Source organism: Drosophila takahashii, chromosome 3R (assembly GCF_030179915.1).
Source record: "Drosophila takahashii strain IR98-3 E-12201 chromosome 3R, DtakHiC1v2, whole genome shotgun sequence".
Lineage (NCBI taxonomy): Eukaryota > Metazoa > Arthropoda > Insecta > Diptera > Drosophilidae > Drosophila > Drosophila takahashii.
The window spans coordinates 13622761-13639728 of record NC_091681.1 but is presented as its reverse complement, the minus strand read 5'-3'; the positions used below and the strand labels follow the sequence as shown (position 1 = coordinate 13639728).

The window sequence follows — 16968 nt, the reverse complement described above, 5'->3', positions numbered from 1 at the left end:
TAGTGTGAAATATCGATAGAAACCAATTTTAGAGGGACCGTTTGGAATTTGTCGTTAGTATATTTGAAAAACAAAAATGGTATAAAAAGTATTTTCCCGTGGGCCGGTATAATTAATCGCTATATTATTAGGAATGGATATCGGTGAGCTGCTGGCGTTCAAGGTAAATATATAGCAATTCCGTGGATATAGCTTTCCCTAACACAACCCGATCTTTAGCCGGAACAGACGCCAAAGCGTCCGCACGAGGACGAGGACGAGGACTTCGATTTGGAGGCCTCGCACGCAAAACGGGGCGAGGCCACGGAGAAAATCAAACGCATGCGGCGCATCGCCGAGGCCAAGGAGTCGGCTAACTATGGCAAACAGGGTGGAGCATCCGGAGGAGCCACCAGCGGCTCATCCGCCTTCGAATTCGACCCTGAACTCACCGAGGAGGAGCGCCTGAACATCCTCAAATACGTGGAGAACGAGGAGGCCGACGGCGATGTGCTGGACGAGCAGAGCCTCAAGAAACTGATCCTCGTGTTCGAGAAGCGCAATTTGAAGAACCAGGAGATGCGCATCAAGTTCGCCGACAGCGCCGAGAAGTTCATGGACTCGGAGGTGGAGCTGCACACGGTTATCCAGGAGCTGAAGGGCGTGGCCACGGTGCCGGATCTCTATCCCCTGCTCGTTGAGCTCCATGGCCTGCACAGTTTGCTGGAGCTGCTCGCCCATCAGAACACCGACATAGCAGTGGCCGTGGTGGATCTCCTGCAGGAGGTCACCGATGTGGACATTCTAGGCGAGAGTCAGGAGGGCGCCGAATCCCTGATAGAAGCCCTCAGGAAGGAGCAAATCTGCGCCCTGCTCGTCCAAAATCTGGAGCGTCTGAACGAGCAGGTGAAAGAGGAGGCCGACGGGGTGCACAACTCGCTGGCCATTGTGGAGAACCTCACCGAAATCGATGCCGAGTTCGTCCGGGAGGCCGCCGAGCAGGGACTGCTCGCCTGGCTGCTCAAGCGGCTGCGCGGCAAGTCGCCCTTCGATCCCAACAAGCTGTACTGCAGCGAAATCCTCTCAATCCTTATACAAACCGAGAATGATAACCGACTGCTGCTCGGTTCGCTGGACGGCGTGGATGTGCTGCTCCAGCAGCTGGCCGTCTACAAGCGACACGATCCTGGTAGCAACGAGGAGCAGGAGTACATGCAGAACCTGTTCAACTGCCTCTGTTCCGCTTTGATGGCCCGCGAGAATCGGGATCGATTCCTCAGCGGCGAAGGTCTGCAGCTAATGAACCTGATGCTGCGCGAGAAGAAAATGTCCCGGAACGGTTCACTTAAGGTTTTGGATCATGCGATGGCCGGTCAGGATGGCCGCGACAATTGCAACAAGTTCGTCGAGATCCTCGGCCTGCGCACCATCTTTCCGCTCTTCATGAAAACCCCCAAGCGCAACAAGCAGCGACTGATCTCGGCGGATGAGCACGAGGAGCATGTGACCTCCGTGATTGCCTCGATGCTGAGGAATTGCAAGGGCACTCACCGCCAGCGAATGCTGGCCAAGTTCACGGAGAACGATCACGAGAAGGTCGATCGCCTGCTGGAGCTGCACCTCAAGTATCTGGCCAAGGTGGAGGCCATCGACAAGGAGATCGATCAGCAGGCGAAGGTGAGAATCGGCTCTATCCGGATAAATTTCAATCATCCCCTGTCCGGAAATCTGTCCTTTTTTCAAAAACAAGTTATTTAATGTTCGTTTTGCTAATTGTTGGTTTTGTTTGGGTTTTTATCATCAAAAAATCAACTAACTTTCGATTTTTTCGTTTAAAACTGGTTAGATGTAATTGATTCAAACCTTTTGTATTAAATTTTTATATTTCTTGAATTCCAGATTTTTTTAAGACCGGAAAAAGTCAAAAAATTAGGTTTTTTGATAAAAAAAAAACAATGACTTTTCATTTTAAAAAAGTTTTAATGTTAAAAAATAAAAAGAATATCCTTTCGGGGGCCCGGTTTTTGTGCGATAAGTTTAAAAACGATCGAGCCATAAAGAAATGCCGATTAACACGGACTTTAAAAATATTTATTTATTATTAAATAAGCACAAAATTTAACGTATTAACAAAAACACAAAAATTTTGAAGAATATTGTCCTCTTTTTTGTCCTTTTTAAATTTTTGTAGTCTTTTTTTTCCCCCGTTTTTTTTTGACTGATCTGTCCTGTTTTTTAAGCTGAGTGATGGCAGCACTGTAAGAAGGGAATCTTAAATTATGGCTGCTAGATTTATTAACAATTCTTATCCCACAGGATCCCAGCATTGACGAGGACGAGGAGGCGGAGAACAACTACATAAAGCGGCTAACAGGAGGGCTATTCACCCTGCAGCGCATCGACTACATCCTGCTGGAGGTCAGTGCCACCGGCGACACCGTCAAACAGCGCGTTCTACAGATCCTTAACTTGCGCGGCGCCTCCATGAAAACCATTCGCAGCATTATGAGGGGTAAATAAATATACCCATGGGTTCTAAGCAAAGCACAAGCAATTAATTCCCTAATTCTTCAACAGAATACGCTGGCAACTTGGGCGATGGCGACACTGACTGGCGGGAACAGGAGCAGACCCACATACTATCTCTAGTCGATCGTTTCTAAGGCTTAACACACAATAAACAAAACAGTAATCTTACAAAATGAAAACTTTTTAGAACACACTAGGCTGTTTTGTGGTCAGAAATGTACTTCTGAATTTTAAAGCGTTAAAATCGGAACTGAAAAACTCATGTGGTATGTTTGGCTTTGGAATTTAAACAATGGCTTCTTTCTGGTGGATGGTGTAACTTTGAAAAATACGGGCAGATTCCGCTTAGATTCTCTATCTACGATTTCATTATTTTCCCTTCTTGTCGGATGATTCTTTCTTCGGGCAAATGTCCTTCTTTTCCTCCTTCTTCTTTGGCTCTTTCTTCGTGCAATCGGCCTTCTTGTCGTCTTTCTTCTCAGACTTCTTGTCATCTTTCTTCTCAGCCTTCTTACCATCTTTCTTACAATCGCCTTTTCCCTTTCCCCTGAGATGAAGTGATTGAAATGAGTTAGAAGCTGAATGAAAATGGTACTTTCAAAGCAATTTCAACTTAAGATTGTTTGGTGTTTTAATTTAAAGCAAACTAAATAGCATAATACACAAGATGGAACTGCTTTTGAAGCAGTGTCGCCATTAAATAAATAAAAATTAAATGAATTTTTGCAAAAATCACAATTAAAACGTATTTTCTGTTCCACTTTTCTATTATTCACGTGCAATTAATGTTGACTATTTTAGTTACAATATTGAAATTGTTTAGGTGCAAAGAGAACACTCAACTTGCTGGATTATTCGAATTAACTATGACATATCCTTAGGACGCTCAACAGCTTTAAACTTAACATTTTTGCAAAATTAATTCATCAATTGTTCGACCGATCGTTACGAATACATAATGCTCTAACTACGAACCGATGGCATAGTTTTCTTTCATTGAGTAGTTTGTGGCTAGAGTAAATGTTAGGTTTTGGTTCTACTTTTCTTGTCGACTTTCATTTGTGTCTGCGTGTGCTTATGAGGGTTGACTTAGCCGGTAAACTGATGGAGCTATCTACTTTTCGGCATCGGGAATCTCGAAGTTCACGTCCATCTTCATTTCGCGGGCCAGCTTGACGATCTGCGCCAAGTGAACGGCCAGGTCGGCGGCCTTGTCCAGATCGTTGCGGGCCAGGATCTTCAGTCCAGATGTGCGGATCAGTTCGCGGGCCTCTTCGACCTTGGTGCCCTGCAAAACGAATCGTTTGGTTAGACAAATGATCACGTAAAATACAAATATCGCTGAAAACCAGGGTTCTGAAAATAACACACACTGTAAAAAACTTGTGTTATTAACATGTTAAATGTCAAAGTGTTAAGTTAAAAAAAAAATTGACATGTGTGTTAAAAATTGTAGCCTACATATGTTAGAAACATATATAACACAGACATGTCATTTGTGTTATTTACACGACGTGTTATTAACACGAATCAACGAGTCTTTATTTTGTATAATATTTAAAAGAGTATAGAATTCTATAAAATGTTAACAGTTTTTTTGACTTGCACAATTTTGAAGTCAAAAACACATGGTGTTAAAAATACACCGTGTAAAAAACACGGCGTGTTAATAACACTTTTTACCAGGGACCGAAAATAATCATTATTTGAGATTTTTATTTTAAAAAGACTACTGTGATATTTTGTTTTAAACGTCAAAAATAACGTTCTTTTTACTCTTGTCCACAAAGTATATGCATTTCAACAAATCTGGAAAGCAAATTAACTGTTATTTGTTCATGTCTATAAAGTACATAAAAACCAGTTAAATTGTTGATTAAAATATGTAAAAACCTCAGTAGGCCTTTTAAAATAAAAATCTCAAATAATGATTATTTACGGTCCCTGCTTTTTACACTTTTGTATTTGACACACATGTCAACAACTTTGCTCACACTGTAAAATACAATTTTTCATGTTTTCAACATGTGTGTCAAATTCCGAACCCTGCTGAAAACTCACCTGAAGACGCACAACCACGGGCAGGTTCAGATTCAGGTCCTTCGTGGCGGAAATGATGCCCTCGGCAATGACATCGCATCGCATGATGCCGCCGAAGATGTTGACCAGAATGCACAGCACCTTCGGGTCGGAGGTGATGATCTTGAAGGCGGCCTTGACCGCCTCGGCAGTGGCACCGCCGCCCACATCCAGGAAATTGGCTGGCTCGCCGCCGTACAACTTAATGATGTCCATGGTGGCCATGGCCAGACCAGCGCCGTTCACCATGCAGCCGATGCTGCCGTCCAGCGCAATGTAGTTCAGATTGTATTTGGCGGCCTCCACCTCCTTGGGATCCTCCTGGGTCCAGTCGCGCAGAGCGAACAGCTCCTTCTGCCGGAACTCGGCGTTGTCATCGAAACGCAGCTTGGCGTCCAGTGCAAAGACTAAGGAGAAGCATATTAACTGATTAAATATCTGATTTGGGGTTGGGATTCATGCCCTGCATGAATGGGATTCAATGAATTATTTTGAATTTTTTGTTTTATATGAATGAATTAATTAGAATTTTGAGTTTAATAGAATTGAATGAATGATTGGCAGGAATTCCGAAATAATTCAAACAACAATTTCTTTAGAAGAAGGTGCCATAATTTTGTGATTAAATCTGCCTGAATTTTATTTACTAAGCAGTTAATATTGATTTGTTAAAAATTGTCCACTTTTTGTTCTCAAAAAAGCACAAAAAAAATCTGAAAAATTCAAAAAATTCAAAAAATTTATAAAAATTATTAATTCATTCATTCAATTCGAAATTAAGTAGAAAAACATTCAATTTATTTCACATAGAGTTGAATTAAATTTGTTAAAAATTTTCCACTTCTTGTTCTTAAAAGAAAGCACAAAAAAATCTAGCAAAATCAAAAAATTCATAAAAATTATTAATTCATTCATTCAATTTGAAATTAATTAGAAAAACATTGAATTTATTTCACATAGAATTGAATTAAACAAATCAGAAATTTCATGGCATACTATGATAAAACAAAATTTGAATGATTCACGCAGGGCTCTAGTTTGGCTATAGTTTAATCTAAGTTTATGTGAATGAGCTTGTTAGTAGGCGATATATACTTACAGCCTGGACAGAAAACATGAAATCCATTAGAATGACATTCACAAATGGGTTAAGTTGTTAGGAGAAATGAGATGAGGCATTAGAATTAGACCACAAAACAATACTGTTAAAGAAGATTTACAAACTTACAGCCGGTCATGGCATCCTCGGCGTAGGGATTGATCTCAACCAGCAGAGCATCCTTCTTCACGAACAGATCGTACAGGTTCAACAACATCTGGACGTGTGTGTCCTCGCCCTCGCCGCCCAGGCCAACTTTCTTGACGATCTTCTGGGCCTGTTCGCAGGTCAAACCGGTGCCAATATCGATGGGTTCGTACAGAATGGCTTCGGGACTGCTGGCAGCCACCTCCTCGATGTCAACGCCACCCTCCTTGGAGGCAATCAAGACGGGACCCTGGAATTTAAAGAATTAAGAATTAATTTAAAGTTTAAGAGAGATTTTTCGACTTACGTTGAAGGCACGCTCCATCATCACGGCAAAATAGAATTCGCGGCGGGGGAACTTCCTTTCGGCCACCATCACCTTGTTGCAGATGCGACCAGCTGCTCCGGTTTGCTTGGTGACCAGAAGCTGATTGATCATCTTGGAGGAAATCTCCTCAGCGGTCTGGGGGCTGCAAAGTAATGATAATTTTATATGAATATTTAAGCAGGTAGATTTATCATTTATAAGAACTTACTCGTAGACCACGCGCACGCCTCCCTTGAGACCATTTTTAAAGGTTCCCTTGCCGCGACCTCCGGCCAGAACCTGAGCCTTCAGCACCAGGTTATCTGTCTTCAGCTTGGTGGCAATATCGTTGGCCTCCTTGCCGTTCTTGGCAACAGCGAAACTGCAAAAGAAATGACTCACTTAGTATGGAAAATAATTTCTGGGAGCTCTCTTTACGATGCCCCAATGAATTTTTGCTGATAAGAGCATTTCACGTGAATTCGCTTATCAGTAGACCTCAAAATTGTAAGCCACGAAGGCTGGGCATTCGGGACAAGGTTATTCGGTCATTCGGGAGATGAAAAGCCTACCTTGAGAACAGCATAATCGCATGATTTTGCTTTGGGTTTAATCTCATCCGCATTTAAAACAAATATTATTTTTCAAACCCGAAAAACGTATAAAAAAAAGGAATCTAAAATCTACTATTATCTTAATATTAGGACAAGTAAGCGTTCCTTAGTACGTTAACGATTAAAAAATATTAAAAGTGATAAATTTTTTTTAAAATAATTATTTTTATTTATTAAATTAGTTTTCTCTTGTTTTTTAAGGAAAATAGTGCTTTTGAAGACTTAATCAAATCATTAGATATGACTAAAACTAAGATTAATATTTTCTTAATTAAATAACTTTAGAAAAATTTTAAACTATGTTTATTTATTTCTTAAATTAAGAAATATTGAAAGTTTTGATTATTTTGATGATTTTCAGATGGTTTTTAAAGAAAATAGTGCTTTTAAACATTTAATAAATTGATTAGATATGATCAAAATTTTTTTTTTTTTCAATTGTTTTTAAATTTATTGCAGATTACAATTTCATTCGAAATGTTATATTGCTATTATTGCCACTATCTTATACTTCCACTTTAACATCTTATCACATCCCACGTCACTGACCCTTGTCACTTTATGCCGATCAAAGTATAGTACATTACTTGTTATCACCCTTATCATCGGTGGCTGCGCTTCTATGGTTTGTTTACCCCGAGCTAATTAATGCAAATTATTAAGTTCGAGACAAAGTCCGAAACGAAAATAAACCAAAGAAACCGTCGACGCAACGACAACGCGGCACTTTCGTTGAACTTTGGACGGCAACTTTGTGGCTGACTATTGTTGGTTGTTTTCTCGCGATTTTGATAATTCCTGTTGATTTGGGTTTACTCACCGAGGTGTTGGGATTTTGCTCTCGTTGAGGAGACTGTAGGAAACGTGCTCCTGGACATTGAGGTTCCTCAGCTGCTGAACGGCGATGGGAGCAAGGCCAAGGATCTGGAAAAAAATCAAATAATAAATATTTCTAGAGCCAAAGAATAAAAAAAATCTTTTTATAATAGTTTATTAGCTAAAATAAATTTTTTCTGGTGAATTCTGATATTTTTGTTCTATCCTATTAAGAAAAAAAATCGAATAATAAATATTTTTAGAGCCAAAGAATAAAAAAATCTTTTTATAATAGTTTATTAGCTAAAATAATTTTTTTCTGACGAATTCTGATATTTTTGTTCTATCTTATCAAGAAAGAAGGAATTTCTATAATACCTATTATTTGAAAATTTTATTTGAAAGTTCTATAATATTATTGGAAAATTCTATAATATTATTTGAAAATTCTATAATATTATTTGAAAATAAAAAAATGATAAGTTATAATAAAAACGTAAAAAGAAATGATTAAACTATCTAATAACTGAAACCTTAATTCCAGTCACGAGGTCATTGTCAAGCAAAAATGTATGAAAAAACTGGTTCGCTGATTCATCCGAAAAAAAAAACATAAACAAAAAGAGCAAGAGACGAAATCTGGGTTAAGAGCAAGTCTGGGCGGCTAACGTCGTTTCCCGGCGATAACCAAAACTAATTCACAGATTAAGAATTTAATTAGAGGGCCCGGCGACTATAGCAACAGCAACAACAACAACAAATGATAAAGCAACAGTTGTCATCCGCTCATTGATAAAAAAGAAAATTAAGACGGGGGAATAAATAAGGCTTTCAAGGTCCCTACGCACACAAATAAAACCCGCAGAGTTGCGTCACACTGATACAAAAAAAAAAAGTCAGGTGTCTTTATGCGATCGTGACTCTCTTTGGATCCAAAACATATAGCCCCCTTAAGCTCGCTCACTACGGAATTATTTATTTAACAAATTAAAGGGACTTTAAATTAGCACTAGCGATAAACGATCTCAACTAACGTATTTCCCATGTGAGAGCAGGACAGAGATATCGATAGAGAGAGAATGAGCACCTCTCTCTTTTCGCCTTATTATGTAAAGCGACTGATTTTTGCATTTTTACAAAAATATGACCTTTAATTGGTGGACTTACCTTCTTCACGGCCGCTGGCCTAACGGTTTCGATTAGGGGACCGCCCGTTCTTGCCAAGAATGAAGCCATTTTGTTCTGGAATCAAGTAAAAACGTACCACTAGTGAGTTAAAGGCGAATTTTGACGTTAAAGCTGCTTACTTTTTTAGACTTTTTTGCCGTCGCCTGCTGATGGAGGTGGTTAAACTTCGATAGCGTTGATTTTCGTACGCTTCTGCAATCGATAAAGCTGAAAATGTTTGCAAACTCAACACTAGGTTTGGAACTTTGGTGAACTTAGCAAGGGTTTAAACCTATTTGGCGGGAACGTTTAAAATTGTTTTAAAAATTAAGTTAACTTTGCAGTTAAAACGAAATGTAGTTAAGAGTTAAAGTTATCGTGGAAATTTTAATGATATTCAAGTCGAATCGAATTATTTTAAGAACCTGTAGATTATATAAAATATTGTAGTGCGTTTAGATATAACACCCTTTCGCCCCATTGAATATTTTAAAATGCAGAGCACTCATTGTTATTTCCCTTGTTTTATTTTTTTCATTTTTTTTTGGATTTTACATTGCTTCTTGTTATAGGACAAAAAAAACGTGATCACCATCAAAACATACAATTAACATACATTCAAGACAATAAATTAGTTTATAAATAGTAAATAGCTATCTAGAAGAGTTTAGAGTAGAGTAGTAATTTGCACTGAAATTCTACACTGTGCTACGAACAAACGGTTAGTGCGCACTTCCGGTGGCGTGTCTGCAGCAGAGTGTAAGCTTTTTATAAACTTTTTTCAACGGAAACAGGAAGACGAAAATCGCGCAAATGCTTCACTTGAATTTGCTTGAGCACATTAATAATAAATCAGCCGCGGCGTTGATTTTGTGCAAGCGAATTTTCCAAGTGAACCAAGTGCATTTTCATTACAGCCAAAATCCAGCATGGCTCAAATGTATATTGGCCACGCCCACTCCTCCTTTTCCAAGGAGGCGTGTGGCTGGTTGCTATACAGGAGCATGAAGCATTTTGGCCCACAAAAAGTGTGGAACAAAAAACAGTTTATAACATTTGCAATGATTTGCATTTAAATTCCATTTTTCATTGCAATCCGATTTAAAATATAGATTTCAAGGGAAAATGGTTTGGGAAAAGAGGAAAAGTTTTCAACTGCTTGCAATTATTTCGAATTCGATTTTTCACACAGCTTTTGGGACAGGAGCAAAAAGTGTGCAGAAAATCAATGGGTATGCGAAATAAATCACAGGCAGCGGAAAAAAAAGAAGTTAAAATCTAACAAAGAACACGGAACACACAATTTTATACAATTAGGGACTAACACAAGTACACGAACATATATTAACAAAGACACAGGGGACGTACATATAAAACATATTAAAATTAAGCGAATTCCGTAAAAACAGCGAGCCATCAGCGTAAATCGTAAAATCATCAAAAATCTTCATGGTTGATTCTGGTACCAGCCCAGTCCACATATCTCGGATAGGAAACCCAAGTTAATACTCCAGACTCGATTCAATAATTCGAAGCACGCGCTGACGGCCGATTTTGTTCCAGAACAGATATGGTTCCCTGGAACCGGTGACTTGGCGTGGTGAGCTGTAAAAATAATATTAAATTAATTATTAAATTTTGATATACAACTTTAACTTAATTTAGTTACGACTTTATTTTATAAAACAAATAAAAATAATACCAAAATAAAACAAGTTAAATAATATTTAATAGAATGTTTACTAAAATATAAAAATAATAAAAATGTTTAAAAATTTGTAAAAATAATATTTCATTTTTTAAAAGTATTATTTTTTTGTATAACTTTTTATTTATTTATTTTGAATTAATTCAGATCTAAATTATTATTTTTGTACTAATGAACATTGTACAATGTACTTTAGGGCGGTCCACATTTGTATGGAAATTTTTAAGGTCCTACTCTCACCGGCCTATACGGAGCGCATTGTGGTATTCAAGGTAAACCAAAAAAACATTTTTGAAAAAATCGCGTTTTAGGGTCTGGGAAGTGACTTCAAAGTTTATCACCCATACGCACAGTTGCCTTCGATCAAAAAGTTTTTTTATTCTATGTGGCATAGATTTCAACGATTCAGTTGATGTTTTGCTCTCCCTTTTTTTTTAACAATAATTCCAACGAAATTCATAATTTGAAAAGACAAGAAATGGGAGAACAATTTTTTTTCGACCAAATTCGAATTGTTAAACTGGAAGACGTTTCGCAAGGTCTAAATCACGAACAAAATTTTTTTTTAGTTTTCACATACATTTTTTGTTTGCTTTAATATACCATGTAAAGGGGTGAGAATAGAATTTCATTTTTTGGACCGCCCTAATGTACATATATTTATTTATGAATACAGGCATATAAACCAAATAAATTTGATAATTTTCAAAGGAATTAATAGAATAAATCACACTCACCTCTGGAAACAATCGAATCGCACGATGCCACTTTCGTTGATCAGGCAGGAGTGTATGTCAACGACCTTCAGGTGTCTGCCCTCGGCCCGGATGAACTTGTTGAATCGGCTGACCTTGTCGCACAGATCCTTGTCGTGGCAATAGTTTGCCAGCGGTGCGAGATTCGTGAGGATGGGCACATATCGCTGGTTGTGCATCTCCTTGATCAGCAGCCGAAAGTCATGTTCGATCTGAACCAAAGGCCTGCCCCGCAATATATCCACCGATCCGATATTCACGATGATCTGGGTGCCCTCGGGAAGGTGGAATTTCTTCAACCGATTCCGGGCGCCGTTGATCGTTTGTCCGGACACGCAAAGGCCCGACTGAAGGATCCGCTCGTAGCGCCTGAAACGGCACTTGAGCTCCATGCGGGCGAGATATAGCATAAAATCATCGCCCATGAGGGGAAAGTCCAGTAAGAAGGCATCGTAGTCCGAATTGATCGTCAGCATCGAATCGTTGTAGGTTCCACTCGATAATGTCGTGGGTGTGGGCGTCAGTTCGTGGCGTCTCTTCATAATGTTCATATCATTGAAAGGCTGCACGAAAATGCCCAGGTGCTGGTTTACGTTCTGTTTGGTATTCTGATGCTGATTCGGATTCTGATTCTCGTTGTGGTTCTGGCAGTGTGGGTGATGCTCGGGAGCATCCAACTGGGTTGGCTCCTCTGTTGCATCGCTGTAAATGTTGATGGGCACCGGCATCTGTGGTTCATTTACTCTGGATTGCTGGTAGAAGTTGTTCCTAAGGATTCAGGTAAAATATATTACTTTAATAAACCAAATTTTGATCGAAATAGTGTCACACTTCAAAGTGCAACACGCATAATAAGGAATATTATATTATGTTTATGATTATGTTATGTTTAAGCATAATTATTTGCTTCTATGCTTAAAAAATGAAATATTAAAATTAATAATCTTTGAAACTTATGTTTATTTAAAAATATGATTAATTAAATTTAAAAACGTTTTAAAGAGTGGTTCATAAAAATCACAATTAAAAAAAATTATTTAACAACTTAAAAGTCTAGCATCTTTATTGAGGAAGATTTTTCTTTTTTTGTAAGGCAAATGAATAATAACAAATTGTAATAAACTATGATTAATTTAGTTAAAATCTGTGTTATATTTACAATGTATTGCTGGCTATTAATAAATGTACTTAAACTTTGTTTTAGCGACAAATTTTCAGGCAAAAAGTGACACTTTTTTATGGATAGATAGGTTATATATTTTTTACACAGAATTAACTATTAATAAACAAGTTTTATATCCGATATCTTTCGAAATTTTTTAATTCAAGTTAAGTTAGTATTTGAATTATTTAAAAAGCTTTTAAAATAAAATGTAATTATTTGTGTGGTACTCACAGATGATTCCAATTATCCTGGTAGCACCAGTTCGACTCCGCTGCCTCCTTGGCCAGTTGCTGCAGCGGAGCCGCCTTGGTGTTGATCGCCTTGGTCTGCTCATCCGTTAGCTTGTGCACGGTGTTTAGGTTGTTGTCCAGCTGTGAAAGAGCCCGCCGTTTGTAGGGATTCTTCCAGTAGCGCGGCGGTGCTCGGGGTTTGTCCTCTAAGGACGGAGCTCCGCTGCTGTAGTCGCTGGCGCGCTGTTTCTGGTTGAGAACCATCTCCAGCAGGTGGCGGTTCTTCAGGTTCGGCTTGAGGTTGAAGATCCGCTTGCCGGACTCGCTGCACTCGGCGGTCACATGGGGAATGGTCAGCAGGAAGTCCGTTATGTTGTCGTGCAGTGGAAATGCGTTGCCCGTCTGTTTGCGATATTCACCTGGAAAATCAAAACTATATTATTTATTTCTGGCACTGAAATTTTTAGAAATATTTTAGTTTATAAAATTAAAATAATAAAAAAAAATTAAATGGTGCACATTTGCGGAAAAATAATGGATTCTATTCAGTTTACTTCGGGCAATTCCAGTACAGTTTTCCAAAAACTCTTTCGAAGCGTGAGAGCAACCTTATCTGTACCACGTGTTTTTTTTTTTAATTTTTCAGGTAAACTTTTAAAAAACACATTTTAAAATTTAAAAAAACGTTTTAATACAAAAAAATAATTTTTTTATGTTTTCGAATTGTATAGCTATTATTAAACTGCGGTGGTCAAAAGTATTTGCACATTTCTTATGAGGTGTAATTTGTGCAAATACTTTTGACCACCCCTGTATATCATGGTATGTCATTCCATTAGACCGAAACTTTAATTAATTTTTTTTTGAGAAATAAATTTTAAAATAATTGCTGAAGAATAAAAAGCTACTCACTTTTGATGTTCGATATCGTGATTCCATTCTGGGCATGGGTCAGCAATATGGCGCGAACCTCGGCATCGATGTCGGGAAATTCCTCGCGCACGGTTATATAGTTGCTCTCGATGATGGTCATGTTGCTGTTGTAGCTCTCGCTTTTCCGGCTTTTATAGTTATAGCTGTTGTTGTTGTAGTGGATTTCCTTGGTGGAAATCAGCGTGGATGAGAAAAGTCTGGCTACGATTTGCAACTGCTGGCCGCTCTGCCCGGTGACGTCATGGGCCAACGGCACTTTCCACAACTCCGGCGATTCGGTTTTTCGCGCCGATTTAAAGATCTTCTGAAAACGCTCTCCAAAGGCGGAAAACTCAGCCTTTACGAAGATCTTGTAAAAACGGCTGGAGGAACTCTTGCGAAAAGATCCGGATGCCGGTAGTTTTTCACGCAACTGCTGCAAACACGTGGTCACACGTTTTTTCACGGACCTCAGGCAATTGGATTTGTTGGAAGTATTGGTGTTCGTATAACTGATCGGTTCGCCTGGGAATTCACTTCTGACTGCGGCCATCGCTTGAACGAAAGTGAGAGCAATCTTTTTGGAGCCCTCACTATCTCCACCTTCCCTTTCCATTCATCTCGATTTGGAGAGTTACGGGTCTATTCGTACTGGAATAAGAAAGAGCAGGTGGAAAAGGAGTAACGGTTATCAGTTGGCAGAGGTTATGTTTTAAGATCAATTGAGATTGGGAAATTAGGGTGAACCACTTTGGGGAACAAGTAATGGAGAACTCTTATGGCAAAAATCTCAACCCCGATTTTTATAAGTTTTAGAATTTATGTTAAACTCCATTCTTTCTCCTTTATTATTTGAAGCCAATTTAGCGGATAAGCTTCAATAAAACAAATAAATTAAACAATTAAGCTAAAATATCTTGTGTTGTTTGATTCGACTTCAATCCATGTAATCGATGTGCCAATTTAGAGTCCATTAGACCCATTCAAAGCAGGTTACGAAGCCACTAAAAACAATTAAACTGAATTACCACCTGCAGAACCATTTGACGACCATTACTCACAGCAGTTTGCACTGCGTTCCAGCTGGACATTCAGCTTTAATGGCCTTTCTCCTGGTCCAGATTAGAAAACAGCACGCCAGTCGGTCTGCAGTGCTTGATAAGGCAATTACGAAATAATAAAAATTCCACAATAACTCAAATGGTGCCGACGAGCGTTACCACGTGCGGTGGGTCTGCTAATCGGCAAATGGAGCTGGTTCTCGGCAATTCCCCAAGATGATTAGCCAGCAAGTGCACCTGAAACTCCGAGAAGGGTAAGGTAAGATATTCGTCTGGGGGTTAGTCCAGCACCAGCGATTGATGGATGACTCAGGGGTCTTCTTACAGCTTGGACTGACTTTTGCACCCCGGAAGAAAGACAGACAATCGGAAGGAGGCGTACAACCTCTTAATTCTAGAAACTTAATACAGTGCAGCCTCAGAAATTCAAACGTCTAGGTATATAAAAACTTTTTTTTAATAATTATGATAATATTTTAATGTAATATAATATTTTATAGTAAGTTCATTTAAACTACTCAAGAAACTCATAAGTTCCACTGCAGTGAATCCATAATTTACGGAAGTACTTACTTATAGACGTTGGACTGTAGTTTTTCTTCCCCGCCCTGCCTTAATTACAGAGGAAGCTGCAGAGACGTGACGAGCAATACAAAATGGGAACACTGGGCAAGAACATGTGGTCCAATTGATAAAACTCCTCCACTCCCTTCCCCATTTCCTCAGTTTGCTGAATGTGTAATCGTAATCCCAATAAGTTAGAGTGGGGTGAATCAGCTTCGAGATTTTTGTGCCATTCAATTTTCCCTTTCGGGTGGTGTTTTATACATTTGTACCTACTATATATATGTACTTATATTTGACTGCACTCACAGCACAGAGCAATTGTCCGGTAATAATAGTAATTTGCATTCCAGGCTTTCCACAAACATTCGCACAATTCAGCTCTTTTTTTTTTCTCTACACCCACCTAAGAACTACAGTGGTCACTCGATTTTAAAACAGCACATTTTTCAAATAAAATAATGATGTATTAGGTTTTTTTTTGGTAAATCTTGGCATATAAGCCTTGTTAAATAAGAAAGTCTCTATAATTATTTTGCTTTAGAACTATAACATAATTCTATCATTCCCATCGGATACCTAGTACACCTACTTTTCCCTTTTTTTCAGATTGAAGAACATATGTATTTGATTGACAACTTTTGCCTTAGAGCTGTGGGAGTGCATTTGAAATCGCAAAAAGCAATTTACCGCCTAGATTTGCGAACGACACTTTTCATTGGGTTCGACTGCATTTCTGCATAAATTATGGAAGCCGACCGGGCAACTTGTTGTTATTATTCTTTCAGATAGTTTAGAATATTTACCAGCAGCGAGGTTATTTCGCAGAGGGCGGCTTAAAGTTGGGGGATAGGCAAATTATTGTAATCAATTTATGCGAACAATTTAGCTATTGCCTCACTTGGGGGCGGAGACACCTGCTAATCTGCTGACAGGCGGAAAATATCAGGAATGTTGGACTGGAATTCAAAGATTGCAGAACAGAACAGAACGATTAACCAGAAGTTCACCCCATTGGAATCTGGCCACCGTTCGGCAGCTCCATCACTAATTTCCTTTAATTATCCTTATCCGTTTCCAGGGTCTGGCTAAACATCTGTTATTATTATTCCAATGCAGTCATCGATTGGCCTGCAAAAGGGCCTTAATCAGAACGCCGCAATTCAAACACACGTAATTAGAGCCCTTCTGTAATGATGTGGATGTGGATTACAGTGGGGAAAAAGTATTACTAGTATAGTATTTGAAAATAAAACAAAAGGTTCTAAAAGGTTTTTATTAATCTTTTAAAATGTATACGCAAGTAGAATGAAATAAAAATAAACAATTAGATAGCAATAAATTTTAATTCTACCTTTCAGATGGATTTTATATCAGTGTCTGCCTCCTTTCTGATGACCGGTTACAAGTTGGCCAACAGATTGTAAAATGGCAAAGCACTCGAGATAAACGGCTAAGCATGTGGCTGAGTGTGTGGCCGGTCGGCAATTAATCAAGGCTAGGTGTCGCAGACCGTAAGACTGCTTCCGATTCCGGTTTTTGAACCCCGAGAGAGTCCTCATTATGCCCACACGATATGTTAATTCGAAGCTGTCTTGACTGAAGGCTCCTAGGCGGTGTTGCTGTTTATTTCCAAAAATAATAAATGCCTGCTAACGATATTTTGTTAATCCGTAAATTGTTTAAAAAGTTTGTAAATGTTATTGTTACTTTAGCATATTCGGTGTTTCTGTTTAATTCCAAAAATAATGATATTATTACTAAATTGCTTAAAAAGTTTGTTAATATTAGTTTTCTTTTTACACAAGCCATAAATCTCTTTGATGTCATAAGTCA

General features: G+C 38.6%; 3 protein-coding genes and 1 long non-coding RNA gene across 7 annotated transcripts; 2 read left to right on the top strand and 2 right to left on the bottom strand.

Moving 5' to 3' along the window:
• Nucleotides 1-24: 24 nt before the first annotated feature.
• On the top strand, nt 25-2687 carry LOC108068914 (beta-catenin-like protein 1). The gene is made up of 4 exons (XM_017158763.3): nt 25-163; nt 220-1656; nt 2296-2491; nt 2557-2687. The coding sequence occupies exons 1-4, from the start codon at nt 134-136 to the stop codon at nt 2640-2642; spliced, it is 1749 nt and encodes a 582-aa protein (XP_017014252.2). The 5' UTR covers nt 25-133; the 3' UTR covers nt 2643-2687.
• Nucleotides 2674-8950, bottom strand: ScsbetaA (Succinyl-coenzyme A synthetase beta subunit, ADP-forming). Its single transcript, XM_070217979.1, has 9 exons — nt 8878-8950; nt 8738-8812; nt 7575-7678; nt 6370-6522; nt 6141-6303; nt 5816-6083; nt 4570-4994; nt 3627-3796; nt 2674-3055 (listed from the first exon to the last, which is right to left on the bottom strand). The coding sequence occupies exons 2-9, from the start codon at nt 8804-8806 to the stop codon at nt 2878-2880; spliced, it is 1530 nt and encodes a 509-aa protein (XP_070074080.1). The 5' UTR covers nt 8807-8812; nt 8878-8950; the 3' UTR covers nt 2674-2877.
• A 292-nt stretch (nt 8951-9242) lies between these two features.
• osk (oskar) lies at nt 9243-14080 on the bottom strand. Its single transcript, XM_017158751.3, has 4 exons — nt 13508-14080; nt 12597-13014; nt 11183-11968; nt 9243-10342 (listed from the first exon to the last, which is right to left on the bottom strand). Exons 1-4 carry the CDS (start codon nt 14058-14060, stop codon nt 10240-10242), a joined length of 1860 nt encoding a protein of 619 aa, XP_017014240.2. The 5' UTR covers nt 14061-14080; the 3' UTR covers nt 9243-10239.
• Nucleotides 14081-14634: 554 nt separating this feature from the next.
• Nucleotides 14635-16934, top strand: LOC138913703 (uncharacterized). Of its 4 annotated transcripts, none has more exons than XR_011419510.1 (3): nt 14635-14822; nt 16214-16425; nt 16494-16934. It is a non-coding gene; the product is annotated as an uncharacterized lncRNA (long non-coding RNA). The 4 variants fall into 4 exon arrangements; XR_011419509.1 differs by having other exon boundaries at nt 14635-14827; XR_011419508.1 differs by lacking the exon at nt 14635-14822 and adding an exon at nt 14880-15006.
• Nucleotides 16935-16968: the final 34 nt, after the last annotated feature.